Source organism: Zasmidium cellare, assembly GCF_010093935.1.
Source record: "Zasmidium cellare ATCC 36951 unplaced genomic scaffold M409scaffold_17, whole genome shotgun sequence".
Taxonomy (NCBI): Eukaryota; Fungi; Ascomycota; class Dothideomycetes; order Mycosphaerellales; family Mycosphaerellaceae; genus Zasmidium; species Zasmidium cellare.
In genome coordinates, this window is record NW_022986961.1 from 679,820 (window position 1) to 702,101 (window position 22,282).

General features: G+C 52.2%; 9 protein-coding genes across 9 annotated transcripts; 4 read left to right on the forward strand and 5 right to left on the reverse strand.

The window, feature by feature from the left end:
- Positions 1–52: 52 nt before the first annotated feature.
- On the reverse strand, positions 53–1,147 carry M409DRAFT_23027 (uncharacterized protein; the record flags this gene model as incomplete). The annotated part of the gene is made up of 3 exons (XM_033806601.1): positions 53–153; positions 210–963; positions 1,016–1,147. 3 exons carry the CDS (start codon positions 1,145–1,147, stop codon positions 53–55), a joined length of 987 nt encoding a protein of 328 aa, XP_033667872.1.
- A 293-nt stretch (positions 1,148–1,440) lies between these two features.
- M409DRAFT_23028 (uncharacterized protein) lies at positions 1,441–3,476 on the forward strand (the record flags this gene model as incomplete). Its single annotated transcript, XM_033806602.1, has 7 exons — positions 1,441–1,755; positions 1,813–1,980; positions 2,193–2,214; positions 2,283–2,335; positions 2,384–2,763; positions 2,813–3,395; positions 3,453–3,476. The coding sequence occupies 7 exons, from the start codon at positions 1,441–1,443 to the stop codon at positions 3,474–3,476; spliced, it is 1,545 nt and encodes a 514-aa protein (XP_033667873.1).
- A 577-nt stretch (positions 3,477–4,053) lies between these two features.
- On the reverse strand, positions 4,054–4,869 carry M409DRAFT_23029 (uncharacterized protein; the record flags this gene model as incomplete). The annotated part of the gene is made up of 3 exons (XM_033806603.1): positions 4,054–4,180; positions 4,233–4,641; positions 4,698–4,869. The coding sequence occupies 3 exons, from the start codon at positions 4,867–4,869 to the stop codon at positions 4,054–4,056; spliced, it is 708 nt and encodes a 235-aa protein (XP_033667874.1).
- Positions 4,870–5,349: 480 nt separating this feature from the next.
- M409DRAFT_23030 (uncharacterized protein) lies at positions 5,350–9,701 on the forward strand (the record flags this gene model as incomplete). Its single annotated transcript, XM_033806604.1, has 9 exons — positions 5,350–5,415; positions 5,472–5,495; positions 5,549–6,289; positions 6,470–6,738; positions 6,790–6,946; positions 7,001–7,248; positions 7,301–7,589; positions 8,200–9,132; positions 9,180–9,701. The coding sequence occupies 9 exons, from the start codon at positions 5,350–5,352 to the stop codon at positions 9,699–9,701; spliced, it is 3,249 nt and encodes a 1,082-aa protein (XP_033667875.1).
- A 402-nt stretch (positions 9,702–10,103) lies between these two features.
- M409DRAFT_54745 (uncharacterized protein) lies at positions 10,104–11,687 on the reverse strand (the record flags this gene model as incomplete). The annotated part of the gene is made up of 4 exons (XM_033812810.1): positions 10,104–10,873; positions 10,948–11,251; positions 11,326–11,520; positions 11,577–11,687. 4 exons carry the CDS (start codon positions 11,685–11,687, stop codon positions 10,104–10,106), a joined length of 1,380 nt encoding a protein of 459 aa, XP_033667876.1.
- A 1,331-nt stretch (positions 11,688–13,018) lies between these two features.
- On the reverse strand, positions 13,019–14,410 carry M409DRAFT_36679 (uncharacterized protein; the record flags this gene model as incomplete). The annotated part of the gene is made up of 4 exons (XM_033810595.1): positions 13,019–13,609; positions 13,672–13,959; positions 14,008–14,169; positions 14,222–14,410. The coding sequence occupies 4 exons, from the start codon at positions 14,408–14,410 to the stop codon at positions 13,019–13,021; spliced, it is 1,230 nt and encodes a 409-aa protein (XP_033667877.1).
- Positions 14,411–14,842: 432 nt separating this feature from the next.
- M409DRAFT_54747 (uncharacterized protein) lies at positions 14,843–16,204 on the forward strand (the record flags this gene model as incomplete). Its single annotated transcript, XM_033812811.1, has 2 exons — positions 14,843–15,712; positions 15,788–16,204. 2 exons carry the CDS (start codon positions 14,843–14,845, stop codon positions 16,202–16,204), a joined length of 1,287 nt encoding a protein of 428 aa, XP_033667878.1.
- Positions 16,205–16,353: 149 nt separating this feature from the next.
- On the reverse strand, positions 16,354–17,838 carry M409DRAFT_54748 (uncharacterized protein; the record flags this gene model as incomplete). Its single annotated transcript, XM_033812812.1, has 2 exons — positions 16,354–17,308; positions 17,360–17,838. The coding sequence occupies 2 exons, from the start codon at positions 17,836–17,838 to the stop codon at positions 16,354–16,356; spliced, it is 1,434 nt and encodes a 477-aa protein (XP_033667879.1).
- A 1,491-nt stretch (positions 17,839–19,329) lies between these two features.
- M409DRAFT_54749 (uncharacterized protein) lies at positions 19,330–20,718 on the forward strand (the record flags this gene model as incomplete). The annotated part of the gene is made up of 1 exon (XM_033812813.1): positions 19,330–20,718. One exon carries the CDS (start codon positions 19,330–19,332, stop codon positions 20,716–20,718), a length of 1,389 nt encoding a protein of 462 aa, XP_033667880.1.
- Positions 20,719–22,282: the final 1,564 nt, after the last annotated feature.

Sequence of the window (22,282 nt, forward strand, 5' to 3'; positions counted from 1 at the left end):
CTACAGATTCCTTCAATCAAGGAGCTTCAGATGTTGCCATATATTACATTGACTATGACGGTGGCAATGCGGCGGCGTCCAGGACATCTTCGACCTCCTTGGTCGCCTCTGATTCTTCGCCTGACAGCGGTGATCGGGGGAGGGCCATGAGACCTATGTTGATATTAGAACTGGATTTATACTAGACTTGTGCTTATGATGTGACTCACCTGTTCGTGCCGACTCGAGAATACCGAATGGACTGATCAGTTTCATAAAACTGTCAATCCTCGTGGGCTTCGCGCTCAACTCCACGATGCAGTTGTTCGTGCTAATGTCCAACACCTTGCCACCGAACTGATGGGTCAGATACGTGATCGTCTCGAGATGCTGGTGCTTCAATCGCAGAGCTTCAGAGGGGGCCAGATTCCTTGGATGGAAATCCACATCCGCGCCAGCCTCTGCTCGGAGTGCCGTCTCGTCTGCAGCTGAAGGCTCTCCCTCGGTATCTTGCAGTACTGGTGGATCCATATCGCCCGTCATCTCCCTGTGATGTGCGAGGAGCTCTTCGAAGTATTCAGGCCCAAGAATGCTGATCTTCGCAAGCAGCAACTCTCTCTGCACCAACGGAGCCTGCGTGTAATCCAAAACAGCCCACACCGGTACCAGATCCTCCAACTGCCGTCTCGCCTGCTCTACGACGCCATCCTGTCCCTGCAGCACGATGGTCATGCGCGAGAGGTCTGCGACTTCGGTGGAGCAGACGACGAGGGAATCGATGTTGAAGCCTCGGGCTGCGAGAATTCCTGAGACACGCGAGAGGACACCCGGTTCGTTTTGCACGAGGCAGTTGAGGATGTGGGCGGTTTTGGGCGCGGAGGTCGGGATGGGCGTTTCGTAGAGGATGGAAGAGACGGCTGCTGCTGGGGAGATTGCGGAGGTGGAGGGGGTTGTTGGGAGGGGGGAGATGCGCCGGTGGAGGGCCTGTAACAGTAAGGACTTGCGTGTGATATGGTGCAATGTTACATATGTCTACCTTGTATGCAATGGCGTTCGTTGCACTGCTGCTTTGTCTTTGGGCTTTGCAGGCTTGTTGGGCGGTCAACTGGGGTTTGCTGAGGGATTGGAGCTGACCATTGAGGAGCCGGGCTGCTCGTTTCGACGCCATGTTGAGCAGCAGTGTTGAGCAGAGGAGAGCGGTATCTGTCACGAGCTCCAGAGGATATGGGTGAGGTGAATGACTGGCCTCAGATGATTCACATGTTTCTTCCGCTCATCGGCCCGAGACGCAGGTCGCGATTGAGAAGTTCCCCACATCTGAGTCCACGCCAAGGCTTTGCTGACTCACGCGCTTTGCCTTTGCCGACCTCATGTCGACGATCTTCAAGTCTCTGCTTTGAAGCCAGCATCACAGCTTACCAACACCCACACACTCTCTTCACCACCGCCACCTCTACCACCATGGCCGAGGACGCGCCGGAGCCACGCAAGCGATCGCGCTTCGACGTCGGTCCCACCGACGCTGCAGAACCGCCCGCCCGCCGCTCGAGGTTCGATGTGGGCGACGACCGTCGCTCACGCTCTCCAGGCACCCCTGCGGCAGACCGCACCACCGATCGCGAACGCACCCCGATCAAGAGCACTGAGAGTCCGGGTGGCGAGGCACAACAGGCAAAGGACGCTGCCGCCAGAGCCGCCGAGGCAGCTGCCAGAATCAATGCGTCAATCCAGAAGAGCAAGCCGATTCAGCAGGTAGACGTCCCACCGATTCGTCAGGTTAGTCACATGCACAGCACATGAAATCCATCAGTATATATACTAATATTCTTTCAGAGCCCCGCTACCAACTCCGGCGCTGCCAAGTCCCCATCCGAGGATCCTGCTCCGAGTGGCATGCTAAACGCAGAGATCTACCAGCAAGATGGCGACTTCATCCGGGACATCGAGGTCAACGACCTCCGCAACCGCTACACGCTGACCAAGGGCAGCACTCAAAAGATGGTAAATATTCACTTTGTTATCGTTGCCCACTGATACTCCTAGGCGACCCGTCGTCATCGCCCATGTCCATACAGCAAACCCTAGACCAACAGGATTGGGTTTGTCATATACACACTTTTGAGGACATTCTTGACTTACACATTAGCGTTGCCAGCTTCTGCCGCCGGTACCCACCACGATTGAGATAAGCTGACCTGACTTGTGACATTTAGATCAAAGATGAAACTGGCGCCGGTACGCTTCCATGCTCGCTCGAAGATTTTGACTGTTTAGGTCCGAACCGATCCACTGATTGTTTAAAGATGTCACTACCCGCGGGAACTACTATCCGGACAAGAGCATGGCCACTCCTCAGGTATGTAATGCGGAAAGATGGTAAAGACCCGGCATTGACTTTTCTCAGAACCCACCGCTCTACCTCCACGTCACCAGCACTACCAAGGACGGCCTCGAGAAAGCTGTTGAGAAGATTGAAGAGCTCATGAAGCAGGAGTTGCCCAACCTCATCGACGAGCGCCGATTCCGCAAGACCCGCGAGGAGCAGCCACAGGTCGAGCGTGATCATCTGGGTCGTCGCAAGTGGCCTGAGGAGCGCATCCCGATCGACCTCGAACCGATTCCAGGCTTCAACTTGCGAGCTCAGGTCGTTGGCTCCGGAGGCAGCTACGTCAAGCACATCCAGCAAGAGACTCGCTGCCGTGTCCAGATCAAGGGTCGTGGTAGCGGCTTCCTTGAGCACGAGACTGGCCGTGAGAGCGATGAGCAGATGTATCTGCACGTTGCGTAAGTTACCGGTGAGACCCATCGATTTGACTTGGCTAATATCTTGCAGTGGCCCAGAGCAACCCATGGTCGACTCGGCCAAGGAGATGTGTCTGTCCCTCCTCGAGTCTGTCAAGGAGTCCTACGAAGCTTTCAAGGACCGAGGCCCACCAAACCGTGGCGGCTTCGGAGGCGGAGACCGTGGTGGCTATCACAACCGTGGTGGCGATCGCCAGAACTCTGGATCCTACGGCGGAGGCAGCGGTTACGGCGGAGGTTCGGCTTATGGCGGAAATGGCGACAGCAGCTACGGTGCGTATGGTCAAAACTACGGTCAAGGCTATGGACAACAGGGATACGGCGATGCGCAGTCGCCAGTTGCCGCCCCGACTCAAACTGGTGACCCGGCCGAGCAGATGAAGCAGTACGAGGCATGGGCTGCCTACTACGCTGCCAACCCATCTGCCGATCCCTATGCTGCATACGGCGGCTACGCTGCGATGATGGCGCAGTACATGCAAGGCTATACTCAGACGGCTGGACAGTCTCAGACGCCTACCAACGGCTCTGCTCCCCCACCGCCTCCACCGGACGACGCCAATCCTCCACCTCCACCACCGCCACCAGGTGCTGGAGGCGGAAGCTACAGCGCGGTAAGTTTGGACGAGACGTCGAGGTTGAAAGTGGTTATCAGACTGACATCCAACAAGGTCCCGCCACCACCAGGTGTGTGATCTGATTTTCGGACCTGCGACCAACATGTGGGACCTCTGGACTCGAAGGGAAGTATCAGATTCCGGCACTGCAACATTCTGCCGCAAGCACAGGTAAACCAAAAGCGAGAGTAGTCTAGCTGATTGTATGAACTTGGCTTCGAGGTTGTTTACTCGGAACGAAGCACCATAGGAGATAGCAAGTCGTATCACTTATCATAGAAACCTATCAGTCTGAAACTTTGTCCATCGATTCTCCACAACATTGTCGGTGGGGCAATGATGATGAGGGTGAGCGTGCTACGTTATGCCTCGATTTCCGACACCACTGCCTTCCTGTCGTTTGAAGATGCAATCTATCAGCAGTAAGTTCCGTTCCACCAGTCCTCGGAATAAGCCTAAAACTCGTTGAGCTCCGCGTCGTGCCCATATTCTCAGAGTATCGACCACGAAACGGAGAAACACAAGAGATAATTGGCCTGGCCATCTTTGGCCTGAGTGAGAGATAGTCTGGTGAGTGCAAAGATTCCTGTGCCGAAGGCCATCAACCCTACCCTCCAAAGGCACCATTCGTCGCTCCGTCTCCTCAGCTTGAGCTTCACACCGTCCTTGCCAATTCCGATTCCTCCGTCACCACACCACTACTCTCATTCCGCTTGGCGATATGGTTATTAAAGGGGCCGTACTTGTTATTATGCCAGTACGCCATCCACATGACAACCGTGCTGTACCGCCACGTCAGCATGCCCTAACCAACAAGTGCGACTAACCACTCACCTCCAAACCGTAAACACCGCCCCAATCCACGATAACACCACCGTAGCAACCACCAGCCCGCCATCATAGTTATACAAGCCATCACTCCACACCGCCCTCGCCAACTCCCATTCCGCATCACTCCCCGCCGTGATGTCGACATGCCCCGTGCCCATCACGACCGTCAAGGCCACCGCGGCTGCGAGTTGTAGGAGGGAGCTGGTGGCTGCGGCGTATTTCCATGCATTCTGGATTCTGGACGCTTCCCAGCGTTCCGGCCAGAAGAGGTCGAAGAAGATGGCCGGCGTGAAAATCGTGCCGATGAGGCCGGCTGAGGCGATGTTCAGGGCGAGGACCGCGATGATTGGGGTTGTGGTGACGGAGAGCGTCGGGGAGAGGGATTCCGTGTAGGTGGCCGTGTGGTTGTATTCTAGCAGGGATGTCCGTCAGCTTCGAGCAATTGCACGAGTGCAGTTTTCAGCGTACTATGTATCCCCTGCCCGGCCATCCCCGAACAAACCCCCACCGCCGTCGTGGCGCATTGATAGATGACGAATTTTGTGCGTCGGAGGTAGTATGTGTCGTTGTACATGTACGAGTTTTTGAATTTGGACCAGCGGACTTCTGAGTCGTGGAGGCCGGTGATTAGGGTTGGCATGGCGTGAAGCGTGTGGTGGATGTAGAGCTGGAGGGATGGGGTTTGGGGGAGAGTGTGAGAGTTGGTGGGTTGAGTGGACAATGTATGTGAGGGACATGCTGGGTGTCTTGGATGGATGTGTATTTATTGATTGAGGCTCGGATTGAAGGCTTGGAAGAAATGTTGCAGCCTGGCTGGGTTGTTCGTCTTTCGGAGGCTGAGCACAGGTAGTTGTTAATAGCATCTAGTCGATTTTGTGGGTTCGTCCTCCATCTATCATCGTTCGTGGTGTTGAAATGGTCCTCGACAGTGCTACCAGGGCTGTGGTTGATCATTCCTAAAGCGGTAATCCAGGAGGCGCTAAAGCCCAGGCGCGGCTGAACTTAGCTGCCTGGAGAGGATCGTGCGGAGGCCTCGGGGCCCGGCATGGACATCAAGTGGTATATCTCTTTCGTTTTCTCGCGGAAACCGCATCTCTGAGTCCCCGGACACCCGGACAGCATGGACACATCGCCTGCCCCAAGAGCTTCGGCTTCTGAACAGGAGCCAACCAGGGATAGACCTGCTGTAAGCGGCGCCATTTTGTGCAGAATGTCTGTTCAAGGCACTGACCATGCGAGTAGTGTGACAACTGCAAGACCCGAAAGGTGAATCAGCTTGTCCCAATGCATTGTACTCAGTAGTCTGACCCACTCACCAGACGAAATGCGATCGTGGTTCGCCTTGTTCGAGCTGCGTGACGGCCAAGACACAATGCCGTGTTACGAGAAAGGCACCGGAGAAGCGGCAGCGGGTGCTACTATCCAAGCAATATGATGAAGCAATGCAGAACGTCAGTCGACAGCTTGGGGAATTGCAGATCGAGATGCGGCAGCTTGTCGAGAACAGCAAGACATCCCATGTCAATGGCCCATCTCCCGCTGCAGCTCCCCAAGACTCGCCGAGTACTCATATAAGCGGGGACCATCCTGATGTATCTGCCGTGTTCGAGGGCTATAAAGGAGACTCTTCTTTCAACGCACATGTCAAGCACGTTGCCGACACGCTCGAAGGGACATTTGGAGCGAACACCGACGACAGAGTTCCTAGCATGCCGTCAGCGATTGTCCATGACTTGCTCCAAGACGTCGATGCTACTCAGCGGGTCGCGCCAGAGTCTGTGGACTTCTCTCGCACGAATTTGACTCCTCGCTATCCGGAACTGGAGGACCTACCCTTGGCCCCGACACAGCCGGTCTTGAAGCTGTTGCGCCTCGCTCAGAATGAGAAGCAGCGCTTCTTCGCGGACGTACCTTTCGTCGATGAGCAGGAGTTTGTTGAAAGCTGCAAGAGTGTGTACTTTGCAACACAGCCTTACTCGCTCTGGACTTGGATCATCGTCAATATCGGCTTGCTGTACTTGTTCTTGGACTTGGATAACAAACATTACGCGCAAGTAGGGGTAAGTGCTGCGGATATCGAGTCGATTATCAGACTTCTGAGTGGGAATGCCGACGCTGCGTGTCAATGTTTGAGGTTATGTTTAGAACCTTCGATCAACGCTTGTCGTGCCATTACACTGTTGGTGAGAGCTCACTATGGCCCCCTTAGTAGGCTCCGGACTGACATATAATCGCTGCAGGGAGTCTTCTGCACGAAGACAGGCCGCAGTACAATCGCATGGCGTCTTGTCAGCGCTGCCGCTCGTATGTGCCTCGATCTTGGTCTTCATAGGATGCCAAGCCATCTCCAAGGGCACGAGGCATCGAAGAAACGAGTCCTGTTCTGGCACGTATACGCCTTCGACAAAGGCATGGCTTTCACGAATGGCCGTACGCCGACTATCCACCACTACGACGTCGCCGCAGACCGTCCAGATTTCCAAGCGGAGTATCCAGGAATACCAGGGCTGTATGTGGTCGTGATGCGATGGCATTTGATAGGAGCTGATGATTTGAACAGGATGTACGCCGCCTTCATCGAGTGGACTGCCGTCGCTGGAGAGATTCATCTGCAGCTCTTCTCTATTTCCGCCCAACAGCAGCCCTTGTCCGTACGTGTCGAGCGAGCACAAAGTTTCGCGAGCAGGATATTGCAGATGCAGAAAGCTCTTAGGACAGTACGCAGGCCGAGTCCCCTTCGGTTGAGAATGCTAATGTACTGACCGTGGTAGTCCGAACATGGCGATCCCGAACAAGGAGAGCTGACATTCCAAGGAGGGCTCCGCATCTTGGACATCATGGCGTATGGCTACCTGACCATCGTCTACCGTATCATCCCACCGTTTCAGCAGAAGCCTCATCCCCTCCAATGCTGCGATGAGTGCGTCGATGCGGCTCGCAAGTCTCTGACTGCGCTCGTCCAAGTAGGCGAGAGGGTCATGCGCAAGAAGCCGATTTGGTGGAGCCTGTTCTTGAACATGTTCGTCGCGCGAGCATCAACCGTGATGGCGTTTGTGCTAATGATGAATCAGGACCGTTTCCATCGTCCCGTTCGTCTCGTTCATCGTGATCGTAGGCCACACCATCGCGACATCATCGGCCAATGACTTGGCTCTGCTCTCGTCCGTCGTCTCGGCCATCAAGCCCGCCGTCGAGCACACTCCCGCGACGCAGAAGCTGTATAACATCTGCCAGAAATTCTACCAGATTGCCGATTTGATAGTTTCCAAGCAGTCACAGCCCACGCGCTCTGTCGCGAAAGACGTAGGATTTGGGATTGCGGAAGGCGACCTGCCTATGTTGGACCAGGATTGGGATACCGTGATTCAAGAGTTTGATTTGGAAGTTGAATGGAGGGAAGCCGGTGCGATGGCGACTTTTGTGGAGCCCTACATGATGTCCGAGTCGGCATGGGCGTTGTAGTACAAATATGCAGTACTTGACTCACCGCAATGCGATCATAGTGGCAGGTGGTCCTTGTGTATGCTTCAGGTCAGTGTGTCTCAACAGACAACGATACTATAGTCACTCGTCAGCGAGCGTTCGATGTTTCGGGCTCCTCGGGCCCCAGCAATGCCACCACGAGATCAGCCTCGTCATCGTTCGCAAAGCCGAGACTAGGCTTCACTGTTCCTCCTACTCTTGGCCCCCTAATCCAGCCCACCCCCGGAAGTTGACGCTAGCCCCCTGTGCGAAGCCTTTGGCTATATATTATTCTGCTCATCAGATGCCTGCTTAGCTGCGAATTAAGAACGCTTACGCATTGTCTCTCAGTCGACATGTTTTTCATCATTGCAAGTCTCATCTCCATGGCTGTCTGCTCGTCCAGTCTTGCGACGGCTCCGAATCATATATGGAATGCCACTTCATTGACAACAAATCCTCTTGTACGTCCATCAAAACTTCTCGAGACTATTCCTGAAATCTGCAGTGTGATGCCCTCGCCCAGGCCGGACTTGCGGATCGCCTCCTACTTCCCACCGACACTGCCTACCAGGCCCAAATCGATACCTGGTGGGCTCTCAACTCTCGTCTGCACCCGTGGTGTCTCTTCATTCCACGGAACGCTCAGGAAGTGGCTAGCGGCCTCCAGGCCTTGCAGAGGTCGTACACCGGCGCTGGAGATGGACATATTGCCGTTAGAAGCGGCGGGCATAACTCAGCTGGAGCGAGTAACATCGAGAATGGGATTACTATCGACTTGAGCTTGATGAATGCGTCCACATTCGACAAAGCAAGCAATGTTGCCATGATCCAAACCGGTGCTCGCTGGAGAAAAGTATATACAGACCTCCTCGCATGGAACGTAACTGTTCCAGGGGGCCGCGATGGGGGCGTTGGCGTTGGAGGCTTTCTCCTTGGGGGCGGACTCACCTTTTTCATGGGAAGGAGAGGGTTCGCCTGCGACTCTGTACGCAATTACGAAGTGGTCCTCGCCAACGGCACAATCACCAACGCCAATGCAACCCATAATGTCGATTTGTGGAAGGCTCTTAAGGGCGGCGGGTCCAATTTTGGCATCGTCACCAGATTCGACGTGGATCCTCTGCCGGCCAAAGATCTCTCGTACAGCTCACGATCTATGACCATCGATCACTCTGATGAGGTCCTTCGCAGTCTCCACGACTTTGTCAATCTCGATGAGACGTCTTCGGCTAACGACGCACTAGTCGTATATTATACCTTTAACAGCACTGTCAGTGCCGACATTATCATCTCCACCATTGCTGTCAACACGATGGGTGATGCCAACAGCACCGCATTGAGGCGAATCAAATCCATCCCAGCCGTTTCCAGCGCCGACGAATTCGAAAGCATGGCATCCTCAGCATCGAACTCTGAACTCCCCGGTGGGACAAGGCAAGTTAGCATCCGTCCCGCAGCCCCATCTCATCAAATCAATAACTCAAGTCTAGAAATGCCGGCATCACACTTACATTCAAGCCTTCCATCCCGCTGATGCAACTCTGCGTCGACCTCAACAATGCCTACGTGGAAACACTTTCCCATATCGTCGGACGCGAAAACTTTTCGACATTCATGTTCCTCCAGCCTCTGCCGAATTACTACTCGACCATCAGCAAACACGAAGGACATGAAAACATGATCACCGATGGCCTCGCTGGCGAGAACGCCATCATATGGACCGGCGGTGTGGCCTTAGATCCCGACACTAATCCCTCGATGGTTGCCATCGCCCATCAGTATATGAGTGCCATGGCGGCTCAGATCCAGCAGTTCGCGGTGAAAACCGGAGTAGATCTGGATCTTATCTACATGAATTACGCGGATGCCACTCAGGATGCGTTGAGCAGTTATGGGATGAGGAATGTGCACTTCATGAAAAGCGTCGCGAGGAGGTATGACCCTGAGGGATTTTTCCAACATGGAGTTCCTAGAGGTTTCAAGCTATCGGCAACTACGGACGGATGACTGCAGTCACCTTGTTCCAGATGTCAAACATTGTGATTCTCGAGCAGCGATGGACACGTTGAACAAAGTGGATGAAACAACGGAGTCCAAGGGAGTAGCCTTTTCCCACCTCAAATTTGCAGAACAGCTGTGGCCCGATATGCCCTCTTTTCTAGGGCTTTCATAATACCTGTCAGTAAGCAAGTCTCAAGATGAACAGCTTGTAGAACTGGCTCAGCAGTGGCGTAGAACCTACTGCTTAACTTCACACCTTTGGTCTCATGGTGCTCCGTCGTGCAATGCAATGCTCGGACGGAAGCCACTTGTTCCGGACTGTCAGCATGGGTGACTCCAACTTCGAATGAAATATGGATGTACTAGGTACTACTGCCATTCGTAAACACTTCCATTGTATCGACGCCACTAAGCCAAGTTTGCCTGCTCCAACAACAAAAGTATATCCTTGAGACTCCGCTGCTGTGGCAATTTAAGCAGCTCATCGAAGAGTAGCCTGCTGACTTTCTCATCGAGACCTAGTCGAGTACAGTCTGAGAACTTCTCCCATAGCTCAGCTTCAGTAAATGGCGCAGTAGAACCCGGCCCAAGGAAGCCCGGGAGCTCTGCAAAGAGTTCTTTGCCGTCGTCCATAGTCAATAGAATAGAACCGGCACAGATTTCGCTAATATCTCGATTCTTGCTCTGCGGGCGGGCCTGAACAGTAATTTTGCCAAGCAGCTGTTGGATAGTATCCTCCAGATAGGCGGTCCCCTCGAAATGAGCCAATCGAACATTTCCCGAGGCAAGGGCTCGGGCAGTAGAGTACTGTATCGAGAACTTCGAGTCAAGTGCGGACTTTGGGAAGGGCCTATTGGTGTGCGGGATTCGATCCTCATGAACCGTCACTAAGATCGACTGGATGCGTGAGAGGTCGAGGTTGTGTTCCTTACGCAGTTTAAATGCTACGCGAATGGCTGTGTGTGTAGAGCCACAGCAGGGATATGGCTTCAACGACCATGGTCCTCGTGCGATAGCCAGACCTCTAGGCCAGTCGCTCAAAAGTCTGGTAGGATCAACATTGTCCAGACCGTCATAGGCGTGAAAGAAGCCAGCCGGATGTTCGAGAGCGGTTAGGTTCGCATCAAATCCATTCTTCACGAGAGTCGCTGCGAGAAGTCCATTGCGGCCACACTGACCTAGACGCCGTTGACGTGAGTTAGTCAATGGTTCGTGCAAGTGTAAAGGAAGCGCTGCTTGGCGGGAAACGAACCAACGTGATAGGATTTTACCATCGTCCCGATATTGGCTTTAATTCCTGATGCCATACTTGCTGCGACCGAAAGCGTAGTCGCGGTCTGCGTAATATCGAACTTCAGCAGGCTTGCACATGCGCTAGCGGCTGCAAACGTGCCCATAGTAGCTGTCGGGTGCCACCCGTTATTATAGTGATGGGGGAAAAGAACTCGCAAGAGGCGCTGGTGAGTCTCAAAGCCGGCGATGTAGGCGTTGAGAATGTCTTCACCAGGCGAGTCCAGTTCCTCTGCAAGGGCTAGAATTACTGGAACCAGAGTCACCTACCAGCCCAGTGTATAACAAGTCAGTAAATGTCTCAAACAAGAGAGTGACTTCGCGTCTTAGGGTGTGGTACCGAGGGATGGCTGCCATCCACCATGTCGTCGTAGTCGACTACATGACTCGCAACACCATTGATTACAGTGGCGTCTAAGTCTGTGGTTCGCTGAGAGCCAGCGCCTATGATCAAAGACTTTCCTGGCGGCTGACCAAATATCTTGGACACGGTTCTGACCGATGGGTACTGTCTGCCGATAAGGATACAGCCGATCTGGGAGGTCGAATTAGACAAGATACAAGCTGTGGCAGAGCGAGTCAGAGCCTTACCGTATCCACAAACGCTTGCACAACAAGGCTGACTTCCTCTCTGGATGCTGTTGCGATACTGATGGTAGAGAGCTTCTCTGCAAGTTGGACGCTCAGAGGAATCGGCGACATCTTTTCCTTCGTGAAACTGACGTTCTCACCCGCTTTGTCAACGGCGCTTGAGTGGGCAAACAACAAGAGGCAGAGTAATAAGTTGCTCAACTAAGCCGAAATGCGGAAACCGCAGTAGCGGACAAGCCTCGAGAAAGCTGAGTGCGCAAGTATTCCGTCACTTTACGGTGGCAGCCTGACCGCTCCGACTCTGTGGCGAGCGCAATCGCACCGAAATGCACCGAAACAGCAGATAGGCGAAGACGGGATCAGGCCGACGCTCCAGCAAGTGAGGTCGAGGACGACTCATGGTAAATTGGGAGAGACCGACGCTCGGGCATGCCGCCGTACGCGCTGAGACAGAGCGGCTGAAAGGTTTCGGGGAAGTTTCTGAATTGTCGAATGCGCTTGATTCTCGCGCCTCTACCAAGTTGGATTTTATGATTACGGAGATTGGAGACGCGGTCGCTAGAGTGACGCCAAAATACACTGCTTGTCCGCTAGACACTGTGAAACTAAGAACGCTCGGACAGACGAGCTGTGGATCGGCGCCCAATGTGGTCAGCGAAAGAGATCATATAGTCGACGATTAGATCGCAATGTGTAGTCTTTTACGCAGGAGCTCGCATGGCAGCAGCACAGACAATTGGAGTCGTGCATGAACAATGCAGACTCAAACTGAGCGAGACTTTGAAAGTGCTATAGGCCTGGCATACAAGTCTCTGAGACTTTTCATCATTATTCAATGAGTCTTGTAGATTGTGGTCGTTCTTGGTGTTGCTTTGAATTTCGTCGATTCTGGCAGATTTTGAATCACACGTTGAACTGAAATCGCTACACGACGTCTTATGGAACCCCTTCACGTCGGAGTAATGCCCAAGGAGAAAATCATGTTTGATCAGGGAGCTAGACAATTCGTAGCTACAGCTTTGATTAGGAGTACATGACATTTTGGGGGTTTCCTCTGCCGAGTAAGTGTGTTCTCGCCCTCGCAATACCTTGTAGGTGGCAGCACTCCTCTTTAGCCATCCGTAGAACACACTTGCTTTTGACCTAGTACGGGAAACGAAAGTCTGGATGTTTGTTGCCCAAATCATCAACTGTTAGCTGTCTCGCAGCCTCGACTTCGAGCGAGTCGCCTTGAGCGTTCTTGGCTTTGTTCATCCTCCACGTTAGAAGTCTCAAGGTCGTGGTGGCGCAGGCAGATGCAGCCATAATTGACATTGCGATGATATGGCCCTCGCGATAGTCATGTGCAGGATTCCGGTAGGCTTGAGTTGCCGCGATTGAAACAGCTTGAGCGAATGCGTTGACAAGAGCAACTCCGCTAGCGCGATAGATGTCTATGCTGGTTAGAGGTTGGTGACGCGCGGGAAGTAGAAGAACTTACGGCCAGGGAGAAGCGTAGGGATGTATGCAATGCCAATTGCTGTCGCAGGATACGCGCCAGCGACCAGAACGCAGCAGCCAATTAGTGACGGAACACGGTCATACACCGTCAGCAAAACGATGAAGCCAACGATGGCCAGCAGCATATTGGCAACGATAATGAAGCCGCGTTGATTGAATCGATCCGCGAGCTGTGCCCAAAAGTTAGTCGTCACGAACGCGATGGCGTACGGAACAACGCTCATGGCCTGAGCAGTCGTCGCAGACCAGCCGAACCCTCTGATGATGGCCGGAAGGAAATTCTGTAGTGTAGCTATGGTGAATGTGCCACCAATGCACATAACCGTGAGAAGCCAAAAGACTGGGTCCGCGAATAGGCTCAGGAAGAGCTTGGGGCGAAACTTGTACTCTCCGGTGTTCGCTGCCAGTCTGCTTCGTCCAATGAGGAACGCTTTTTCGTCTGCACTGAAGAAGATGCTTCGCGTCTTCTCAGGTGTCGAAGGGTATAGCACGAGGATAATGAAGGAGAAGCCGATCGGGATGACACCCTCAATCTGCACCGATAGAGATTAGCAGCGCGCGGTTGCAAGGGGAGATATCTTAGATCTCAACATACCAAAAAAATCCATTGCCAAGTCCAACCATCGCGGCCCGCGATATTATTCACGATACCGTAGGCCATTAGCCCGTTACACGCCCCTGCGAGAGCGGAGCCTGAGTAGCAAAAACATAGGCGCTTCGTCAATTCCCTAGGTGTGTAGATGATTGCAAGAAAGAATATCATGCCCTGGATACCCGCTTCTGCCACTCCAATTAAAAATCGAAGGCCTGCTACCGAACTGTAGTCAGTCGCAGCTGTCATGCACGTTGTGGCGACTCCCCATAGGAGCATCGCCAAGAATACCTAACCAAAAGGTCAGCAATAAATGTGGCCAACTTCGATGTCACATACCAAGACTGGCGGAGTCAAATATCGCAATGCTAGTGTGGAAGGCAGCTGGAATACCAAGTAGCCTACGTAAAATAGGCTACCGATATTGGAGTACTGCGCGGCCGTGATCCCCAGGTCTTTGTTCATGCCTGCGACTTGGGCATTACCAAGATCGCTGCGACCCTGTGGAGTGTTAGCAGCGAAGCAAATTTATGGCTGAGTCCTGGGATTATACCATGCTAGCGAGAAAGTATACAATCAATGTAAGTGGCAATACGAACAAGTCCATCTTGAGCTTGGTCTTGCGCTCAAGGTGAGATTCTGTTGGGTCCTGAGCAAAGGTAGACCTTTCAGCTTTGTCTTCGTACGAATGAGCATCTTCCACGTATTCGCCGTCAGGCTTGGTGTCTGAAACTAAAGCCATGCTGCGAACGATCTAAGGACTGGTTGATAAGGCGTTCAGAGACCAACACCGAAAGGATGCGCTGACTCAAGCCGGTTTTGTATTCAGTCTACATCTCCACGTTCTTGTTGTCTTCGCCGGAAATCTCGCAGCGCCGTCGCCAGCGCAAACCGGCCTACTGCGGTTCGGAGCGAAATGCGCCCCGGACGCGAGTTATACCTTTCGCGGCCACGAAGCCTTACCAATGGCAGCCTTGCTCCGCAAAGGCGTCAACCCCGGACGGGGCCCAATGTTTCGGCAAGCGAGCGAAAACACGCCCAAGAAAATGCCCAATGCGAGGACTGCAAGCGTATATCAGTGATGTACACTTCGGCAAAGCCACTAATACTTGCATACTTCGCAATATTCGCGCCTTCATAATTTTGACTCCCCTCAGTCTTCCTCATATGACTCATGTTGAACCGCTGGCTTTTGGCAGTCCTGGGACCAGTGTCTGCGGCTGCGACCCGCCTCTTCATTGCCGACTATGGCGGTACTTTGACAGCTATATCCTTGACCGCAAGGGACGATAATTACACCGCAACCGTGATCTACACTACACAGGAGTGCGCACCGAATCCAGGTTGGCTCACAATCGACCCTAGTGAGAGCGTACTGTACTGCCTGGGCGAAGGTCTGGGCACCGATACTCAAAATGGTTCCACACTGAGTTCTTTCTTGATCAATGCTGATGGCACGCTAAAGCGTGTCAAGACCGACACCACAATCTCGGGGGTTGCCAACGCCGTTGTCTACGGAAACGCAACGACGCAACAAGCTCTTGCAGTCGCCCACTATAACGGCTCTGCGGTCTCTACATGGTTTTTGCACGGCAAGGGTGAATTCAGCCTCAATCAAGTCTTTCCATTCACAATGCCGCATCCAGGACCTGTAGCTGACAGACAGAATGGCCCACATCCTCACGAAACCATCCTAGATCCCACAGAGCAATACTTGGTGGTGCCAGACCTAGGTGCAGACCTAGTTCGTGTATTCTCGTGGGACCAAGACACATCTGACCTTACCCCGTTGGAACCTTTGAAGGCTGCGCCGGGCTCTGGGCCAAGACACGGCGCTTTCTGGAATCCATATGGTCTCGGCTGCGCAACGGGATGCCCTACCTACTTCTACGTCGTATCGGAGTTGGCTGGCACTGTAACAGGCTACGAGGTGACATATAAACCTAACCGCGGCGGTCTTTCGTTTCGCGAAGTCTACAAAGCACCCTCTTACGGCATCCTCACTGAGGGTAAAATCACGCTGCCATCAGAAGTCCACGTATCCGTAAGTATGCCTGCGCGGAAGACATGTCGTGCTCTTGTCTCTTTCGAAAGCCCTTTCAAGCTGACCAACCTGCAGCCTGACAGTCAATACCTTGTGATTGCGAATCGAAACGACTCTACCTTCTCCATACCACAGCGCAATGGATCTGTTGTAGTCTCCGACTCGCTCACAACATTCGCGCTCCAGTATGATGGCACACTACTTTGGCACCAGACATGGCCCACCGGTAAGCCAGCATGTCGCATTCTTCACAAGGCCCCTTCGCTGATTCAATCTGTCTCAACAGGAGGTTCAATTCCGCGCCATTACAGCATCAACTCCGCAGGCACCCTCGTAGCAGTCGGTAACCAATACGATCAGAACGTAGCTATCCTACTACGCGACCCGAGCAGTGGATTGGTCGGTAAGGAGGTGGTAAAGATCGAATTGACAGGCAACGTCACTTGTGTCGTCTGGGACGAGGAAACTTCAGTGAACACTTTCGGGTATTGAATGGGGGAAATCTATTCCTGAACAAAAGATTATGCAAGAGTAACAGTCGGAAGAAGAGCTCCAAAGTACTCGATTAGACGAGTCTTTAAGTTCAAAGCCAGTGAACATTAGCAGAAAAGCGTAGTACGTAGGCAACACTTTTATCATTTTCAAACAAACGACCAGGTAGAATTTCCCGTCATTCTCATGTCTGAGAAGCCGAAGTCAAAGCCCGCTGCCCAGTAATCATCGTCGAAGGCGAACGTGGTGAGATCCGATATGGTTGGTGTCAAATCGTTAGCAGGGCCGTCGACAGCTTGGATGGGTGCGACATCAGATGCTGTGACGGGCTCGCCATTCGATTTCAAAATTCCATGTTGCTTTCGCCACTCCGTAGCAGTATACAGCAACTCGAAGAAGACGGAAGCACCAAAGCGTGTCTTGATTTGATTCGTTGCTAGTGCCGAATCAATCACACCTTTGCGTGACAGGACCTCGACCACCTTGACAACTTTACGATATTCATAGTTCTCCCGTGACGGGTCGCTCGCCAGGGCGTCGCATGCTAGCCTCACGGACTGCTCAATCTGTCGTATTTGGTCAGACGGAAGCCTGTCCAGGTATGCCAGTTTGATCAGAGCAAAGGTGGCTGTCGTGGCACTCTTCATGGTCCATTTGGGATGATGTGCGAGAAGTCGCCTAAGGGTCCCGGGTGGCTGGCCTGGGGAGCTCAAAGTATTGGCGAAGATGTCTACCATCCGCGAAGCCACTCGTGCGATGGATGCCTGCAACTCGGGAGAGACTACCGAGGGTTTGCCACCGGAGAGATATGTACAGTACATATCGAGCAACAGCGAAAGATGTACAAATTCGACACTTGGAGTCCACTGCAAGAAAGACAGCCGGAGTGGGGCACAGATGGCTTCTATATCCTCCTCCAACACTCGCATCATGCGAATTCCATGGGTCGTATCAATTCGATCTAAGACATCATGACATCGCCCAACCTGCAGGGCAATTTGGAGCTTCGCCAGGAATTCCGGCCGGAAGATGGTCGAATCATCAGGGGTCAGCCTGCGGTGGTCAAGGGGCACCAGAGAGGGCAACCCAAGCTCGCAACTCAACCTAGGTGTCATCAGAGCCGATATCTTCAGATCGTTTTTTGGTGCTACTTACTGGGAACTGGAATAGCACCAACAGCGCCATATACGAGCATGTCGGATCTTGGTTGCAGCGGTGGGCATAAACCCTTGCGGTTGATACTCGCGTACACTCTCGATCCTGTGGAGTCCGTTCTGAAGCGCCTTTTGCATTGCAATACCGCTGTATAACCAGCGCTGGTCTTCTGGTTGGCGCCGAAGTGGGAGTGGCCATGCCGATAGGATGAGAAGTGCCTCCAAGGTCGGAAGAGGATCGCCATAGCCATTAAAGACGGCTCTCGTGACCAGGTCGTAGAGCGCAGAGTGGTCATTTGTGCGAGTCTCGTAAGCAGACACATTTCTGCTGACTGTGAAGACGACGATCCAAAACAGGAGCGGGCTCGCGAAGTATGTCGCAACAGGATCTATGTGGGTATCCAAAACTGGTAGGTGTTCGTGATATAGTTGGAAGAAGCTGCTTTGAATGTAAGCTAAGGCCGCGCTCGACAAAGACATGATTGGCACGGCCCACATTTGAAAAATGTTTTGCACTTCGTCCAAGTGAAAGGTCGCCGGGCCCAAAGAAAAGAGGTTGTCTTGCGGTGAGGATCTGTCTGTTGGCGTGACATTCGGACATCCATGGTTGGGACCCCTTTCGGTAACTTTTCCTGCATCGCGCGAGAGACATGATGAGTCCGCACGCTCGGACTGAACGTTGTCGACGACCACAAGATCTTCTGTATATGCGGCTGATTTTGTGGAGGGACGTGGAGAATGGCCGGGCTCGGAGCTATGATGCGCTTGTGATTGTTTTAAGCGATCGAGCTCGTTTGTAAGCTCCTCGAGACGCCTATCAAATACGTTGGTCAGAGCAGGTTCGCCAAGGCCCGTCGGATAGCGTAGTGCGCACTTACTTTCTGGTTGGCACGCGTCTGTATCTAGCGTCTGTCTTGCACTCGAGGTGTCTCGTGAGGCATCTTTGGCAAGGCTGCTCTCCTGTCTCGGAGATATTGCACTTAACCTGAAAGTTTTTGGTCAGCCTCGAGTGGCCTGTTCTTAGGCTTCACAGCCTACCTTGCTCTGGCGACAGGCAACGCAAGCCAAACGTCGGTTCATGGCTTCATTGAATGGCCATACCAAGTTGAAACCAAGAATCAACGAGGGTGTTGTTGTGTGAGAACTCGCAGTCTTCGGAAAGGGGTGTGGAAAGCGAAGAGCAAAGCAGGGAGCCATCTCCAAGAACACTTCTGGCCAGGCCACGTATTGCCGTACCCCGCACCCCACAAAATCATGTCTGGAGATGGGGATCAGGCTCTGCACAAAGTAAGATCCTATAGGTCCAGTCTTGGTCTCGAGACGAATGTTCGGCCCGAACGAGGCGACGATCTCTCTTGCATGGGGACATCCCCAGCCTCTTGGATATCACGCAACGCATTTCAAGCACCCCTGATGGAGTTACTAGCATGCTGCATTGACGAAGTGTCCCACTGAAAACTTGTGTACACTCAGACCGCCATCGCGACAAGCTACTGGAAGGGTTAGCATCCGAGGCTCAGGAAAAAGGGGCTGATGATATACTTCAGGTACCCGGTTTGCCGTTCTCTGCCAATTTTGTTCGCCTACGCTTTGCTAGAAAACAAGAGACTGACAGCATGAACCTAACTAAATGCATCCAAAACGCAGATGGAGGGTGCCCACTGCGCACGGGATTTCAACAGTGTCTCCCCGCTTGGAAGTAAAGATAGTGCTTCCTTCAGAGCTGCACTATCGGCCCGGCGTGCCTCGCTCTGAGACAAATCGCTGCTGATAGCCAGCATCGGCCGCCTCGGAGCGCTTTTCGCGCAGCATTCGACATTACGGCGTTGCCTGCCCGATGTCACACACTTCCCATACCGACAAGCACGCTTGGTGCAATGCACTACCGTTCCAAGAAGACAAGACGTCTCCATGTAAGCTATAAAATGGCGCTGGGATGCAGATCTCAGGGGGCTGGTATCATCAGCAGACATGGCAGAGGATATTGCTCTCGAAAGCATCGCTGACTTTGTAGTCAGAGCACAGAAAGAGGGGGCTCCGCAAGATGCCATCGAGGCTAGTACAAATGTTCTACTCGACTCACTCGCCTGCATTTACGCCGGTATGGATTCACCAGGGCCGCGTGCGGCCGCCGCCATCCCCCAACTAGCGCGAAGCCCGCGAGACGAGGGTACCGTGGTGGGAAGCACCCAGAAAGTGACACTGGAGACAGCAGCCTTCTGGAACTCATCTATGATCCGTTATGCCGACTGTAACGATTCGATGACGGCTGGCCATCCGAGCGACATGTTGGGACCGCTCATTGCTGTCGCTGGTGCGCGCGAGCTCAGCGGTCGTACACTACTCATCAGCCTTGCAGTCGCCTACGAAGTCTTTCACCTTCTCATGCTGCGCCACAGGACCTATCATAAGCACAAAGGGGCACTGGTCGATAACCTTTCCGTGGACCAGGGCTTTTTCGTGGCTACAGGGGTAGCTGCAGCACTTGCACACATGCTGGATTATAGCCACCAACAAACTAAGACGGCAGTATCGCTCGCTGCCTGCCATGGCCTGCCTCTGCGCGCGCAGCGAGCCGGGGAACTGTCTCACTACAAAGGGGTGGCTACAGCAGTCAGTGCACGTGCTGCCGTCTTTTCCTGTCAGTTGGCAGAAGCAGGTCTAACGGCCCCACCACATCCATTCGAGGGTCGTCACGGGTATATTGAGATCATGGAGGGCAAAGCTGGACCAATGAACCTTGAGCCGTTTGGTACTTGGGCCATCAAAGGTACGATTTTGAAGTTCTTCCCGTCCACCGCGAGCACCCAGATCGGTATCTGGTGTGCAAAAGAGCTGCGCGAGAAGATCGACGTATCCCAAATCAAGGATGTCTTGCTTCACGCGTCTCACTTTTCCTGGCACGAATCCGGCAGTGAGCCCGCAAAGTGGAACCCCAAGACTCACGAGACTGCTGACCACAGTCTTCCCTACACATTCACCATGGGGCTTCTGGATGGAAACGTGAACCTGGACTCATACAGCGATGCGACGCTGGCGAGCGATCGATGGCGACCCCTGATCAGTAAGATCAGAGTTCAGGCGGACGATAAAATCGAATCAGAATGGCCTGATATCTTCTCAATACGCGCGCTTGCCACTTTGAAGGACGGCACAACACACGAAGTCTACGCCCGTGATCCCAAAGGCCACCCCAACAACCCCATGAACCGCGAAGATATCTGCGCCAAGTTTCACAACTTTGCTGGTCCGATCCTGGGGACCAAGACCGATGACATGTTCCACTACGGCGGCTACGATTGGCGACAGCGACAACTGCAAGACGTTTTTCGCGAACTTCGCGGGATAGTCACAGCCTAGACTTGATTTTGAGAAGCCGAAATAAGTAAACGGAGATAGATCGTATCTTTCATCGCTGGGTTCAAACTGTTCTGAGCGAAATTAAGAGGTCTCAACTTCTAATCCTAAATGACGTGACACTGTTCCCGTAGTGTGGCAAAAGACAGGTTGACGCGTCTCGCAAAAGCTAGGTGAGGGCTTTGTGTCCTAGTCCTTTGAGATGTCCGTGGTGCTTCCTCAAAATTTCACTCAGTGTATTATGCAGCAAGGCATGCACCCCTACATAGGAAGTATTGGGTGGAGCATTCGACTAAACAGATGCTGCAATACGCTAAGAGCCTGTATTTGGCTTTGGGTAAGAGATATGAGTCTAGAGAAGCGATTTTTTGATATAATCTATGAGTCGCCCTACATTAATACAAACTGTAATTAACGTACTTGATAGGGAAGCTACGTAGACGGTGAAGCTGCGTACGGATCCGCGACACTTTCGCGTTTTCTTTTAATTTCTCGCGACACGCTTAACTTTTAACTCTTCTACTTTATAGATCTCGAGCAGCGTATACTAGACGCAATATCTGCTTATAAGAATAATCTATATACCTCGAAACGTAAGTATACTACCGCGTTTTCTATTAGCGAATCTACGCTTCGACTATAGCTCGCTAGCGGCGTTTCTCGATCTATCGTATACGAATACGAGTAATACCTATTTACGACCGAAGAGTAGATTCTTATTAAGTAAATCTCGAAGTTATCGAAGTATAGCTACTTAGTTTTACCTAAATTCGCGCGAGAACTCGCTTTCGAGATACGCTATTCTCGAGTCCTATTTTCGACGCTAAACTCCTCCTCTATAACCTCAATTTTCTAACCTAGTAAAAGGTAGATCGATAGACTATATACTCGCTATCTAGAAATAAAAGTAGATTATAGCTATCGAGTATATTTATACCTCTAGAGAAGCTTTACCGCCGCTTCTTATTTTTAAGGCGAAATGTATAAATACTAGGTAGATACCGCCTAATAAGCCGGCGAATTAGCGCTTCTCTACGAGTAATAGCGGCTAGACGAGCGACTCGTACGCCTACGAGTAGATTTCTACTTTATTCGATCTAGAAACGAGACGAGAAAACGACCGGCGTCGACTTCTACTACTTAATAGATACGGCTCGTACTTAACTTCTCGATTTATTACTTATTATTAAGCTAAAACTACTCTATAGGGTTTATATAGGTATTAAATATAGTAGAAGTAACTAAATTAATAAATAATAGTAGAAACTAACCTAGGTATAATTATATTAGTTTATTCTAGGAAGTAGGAGACCTAAAGTAAAATAAGCTCCCTTTAGTTACGTAACTCTTAGTATAGATACTTTAGGTATCTATTTTAGTCTACCTATCTAGACTATACTATTTAATACTCCTACTTAGGCTAGTATATATATCTCTAAAGTAGAGCCTAAGCGATAGTATATAATTTAAAAGAATTTCCTTCTATCTAATTAGGTATTAGGGCTTATTCTACTTCTATAGTATAGTAGTAATAACTGTAGTTTAACTCCTAGGCCTAGTATATTAG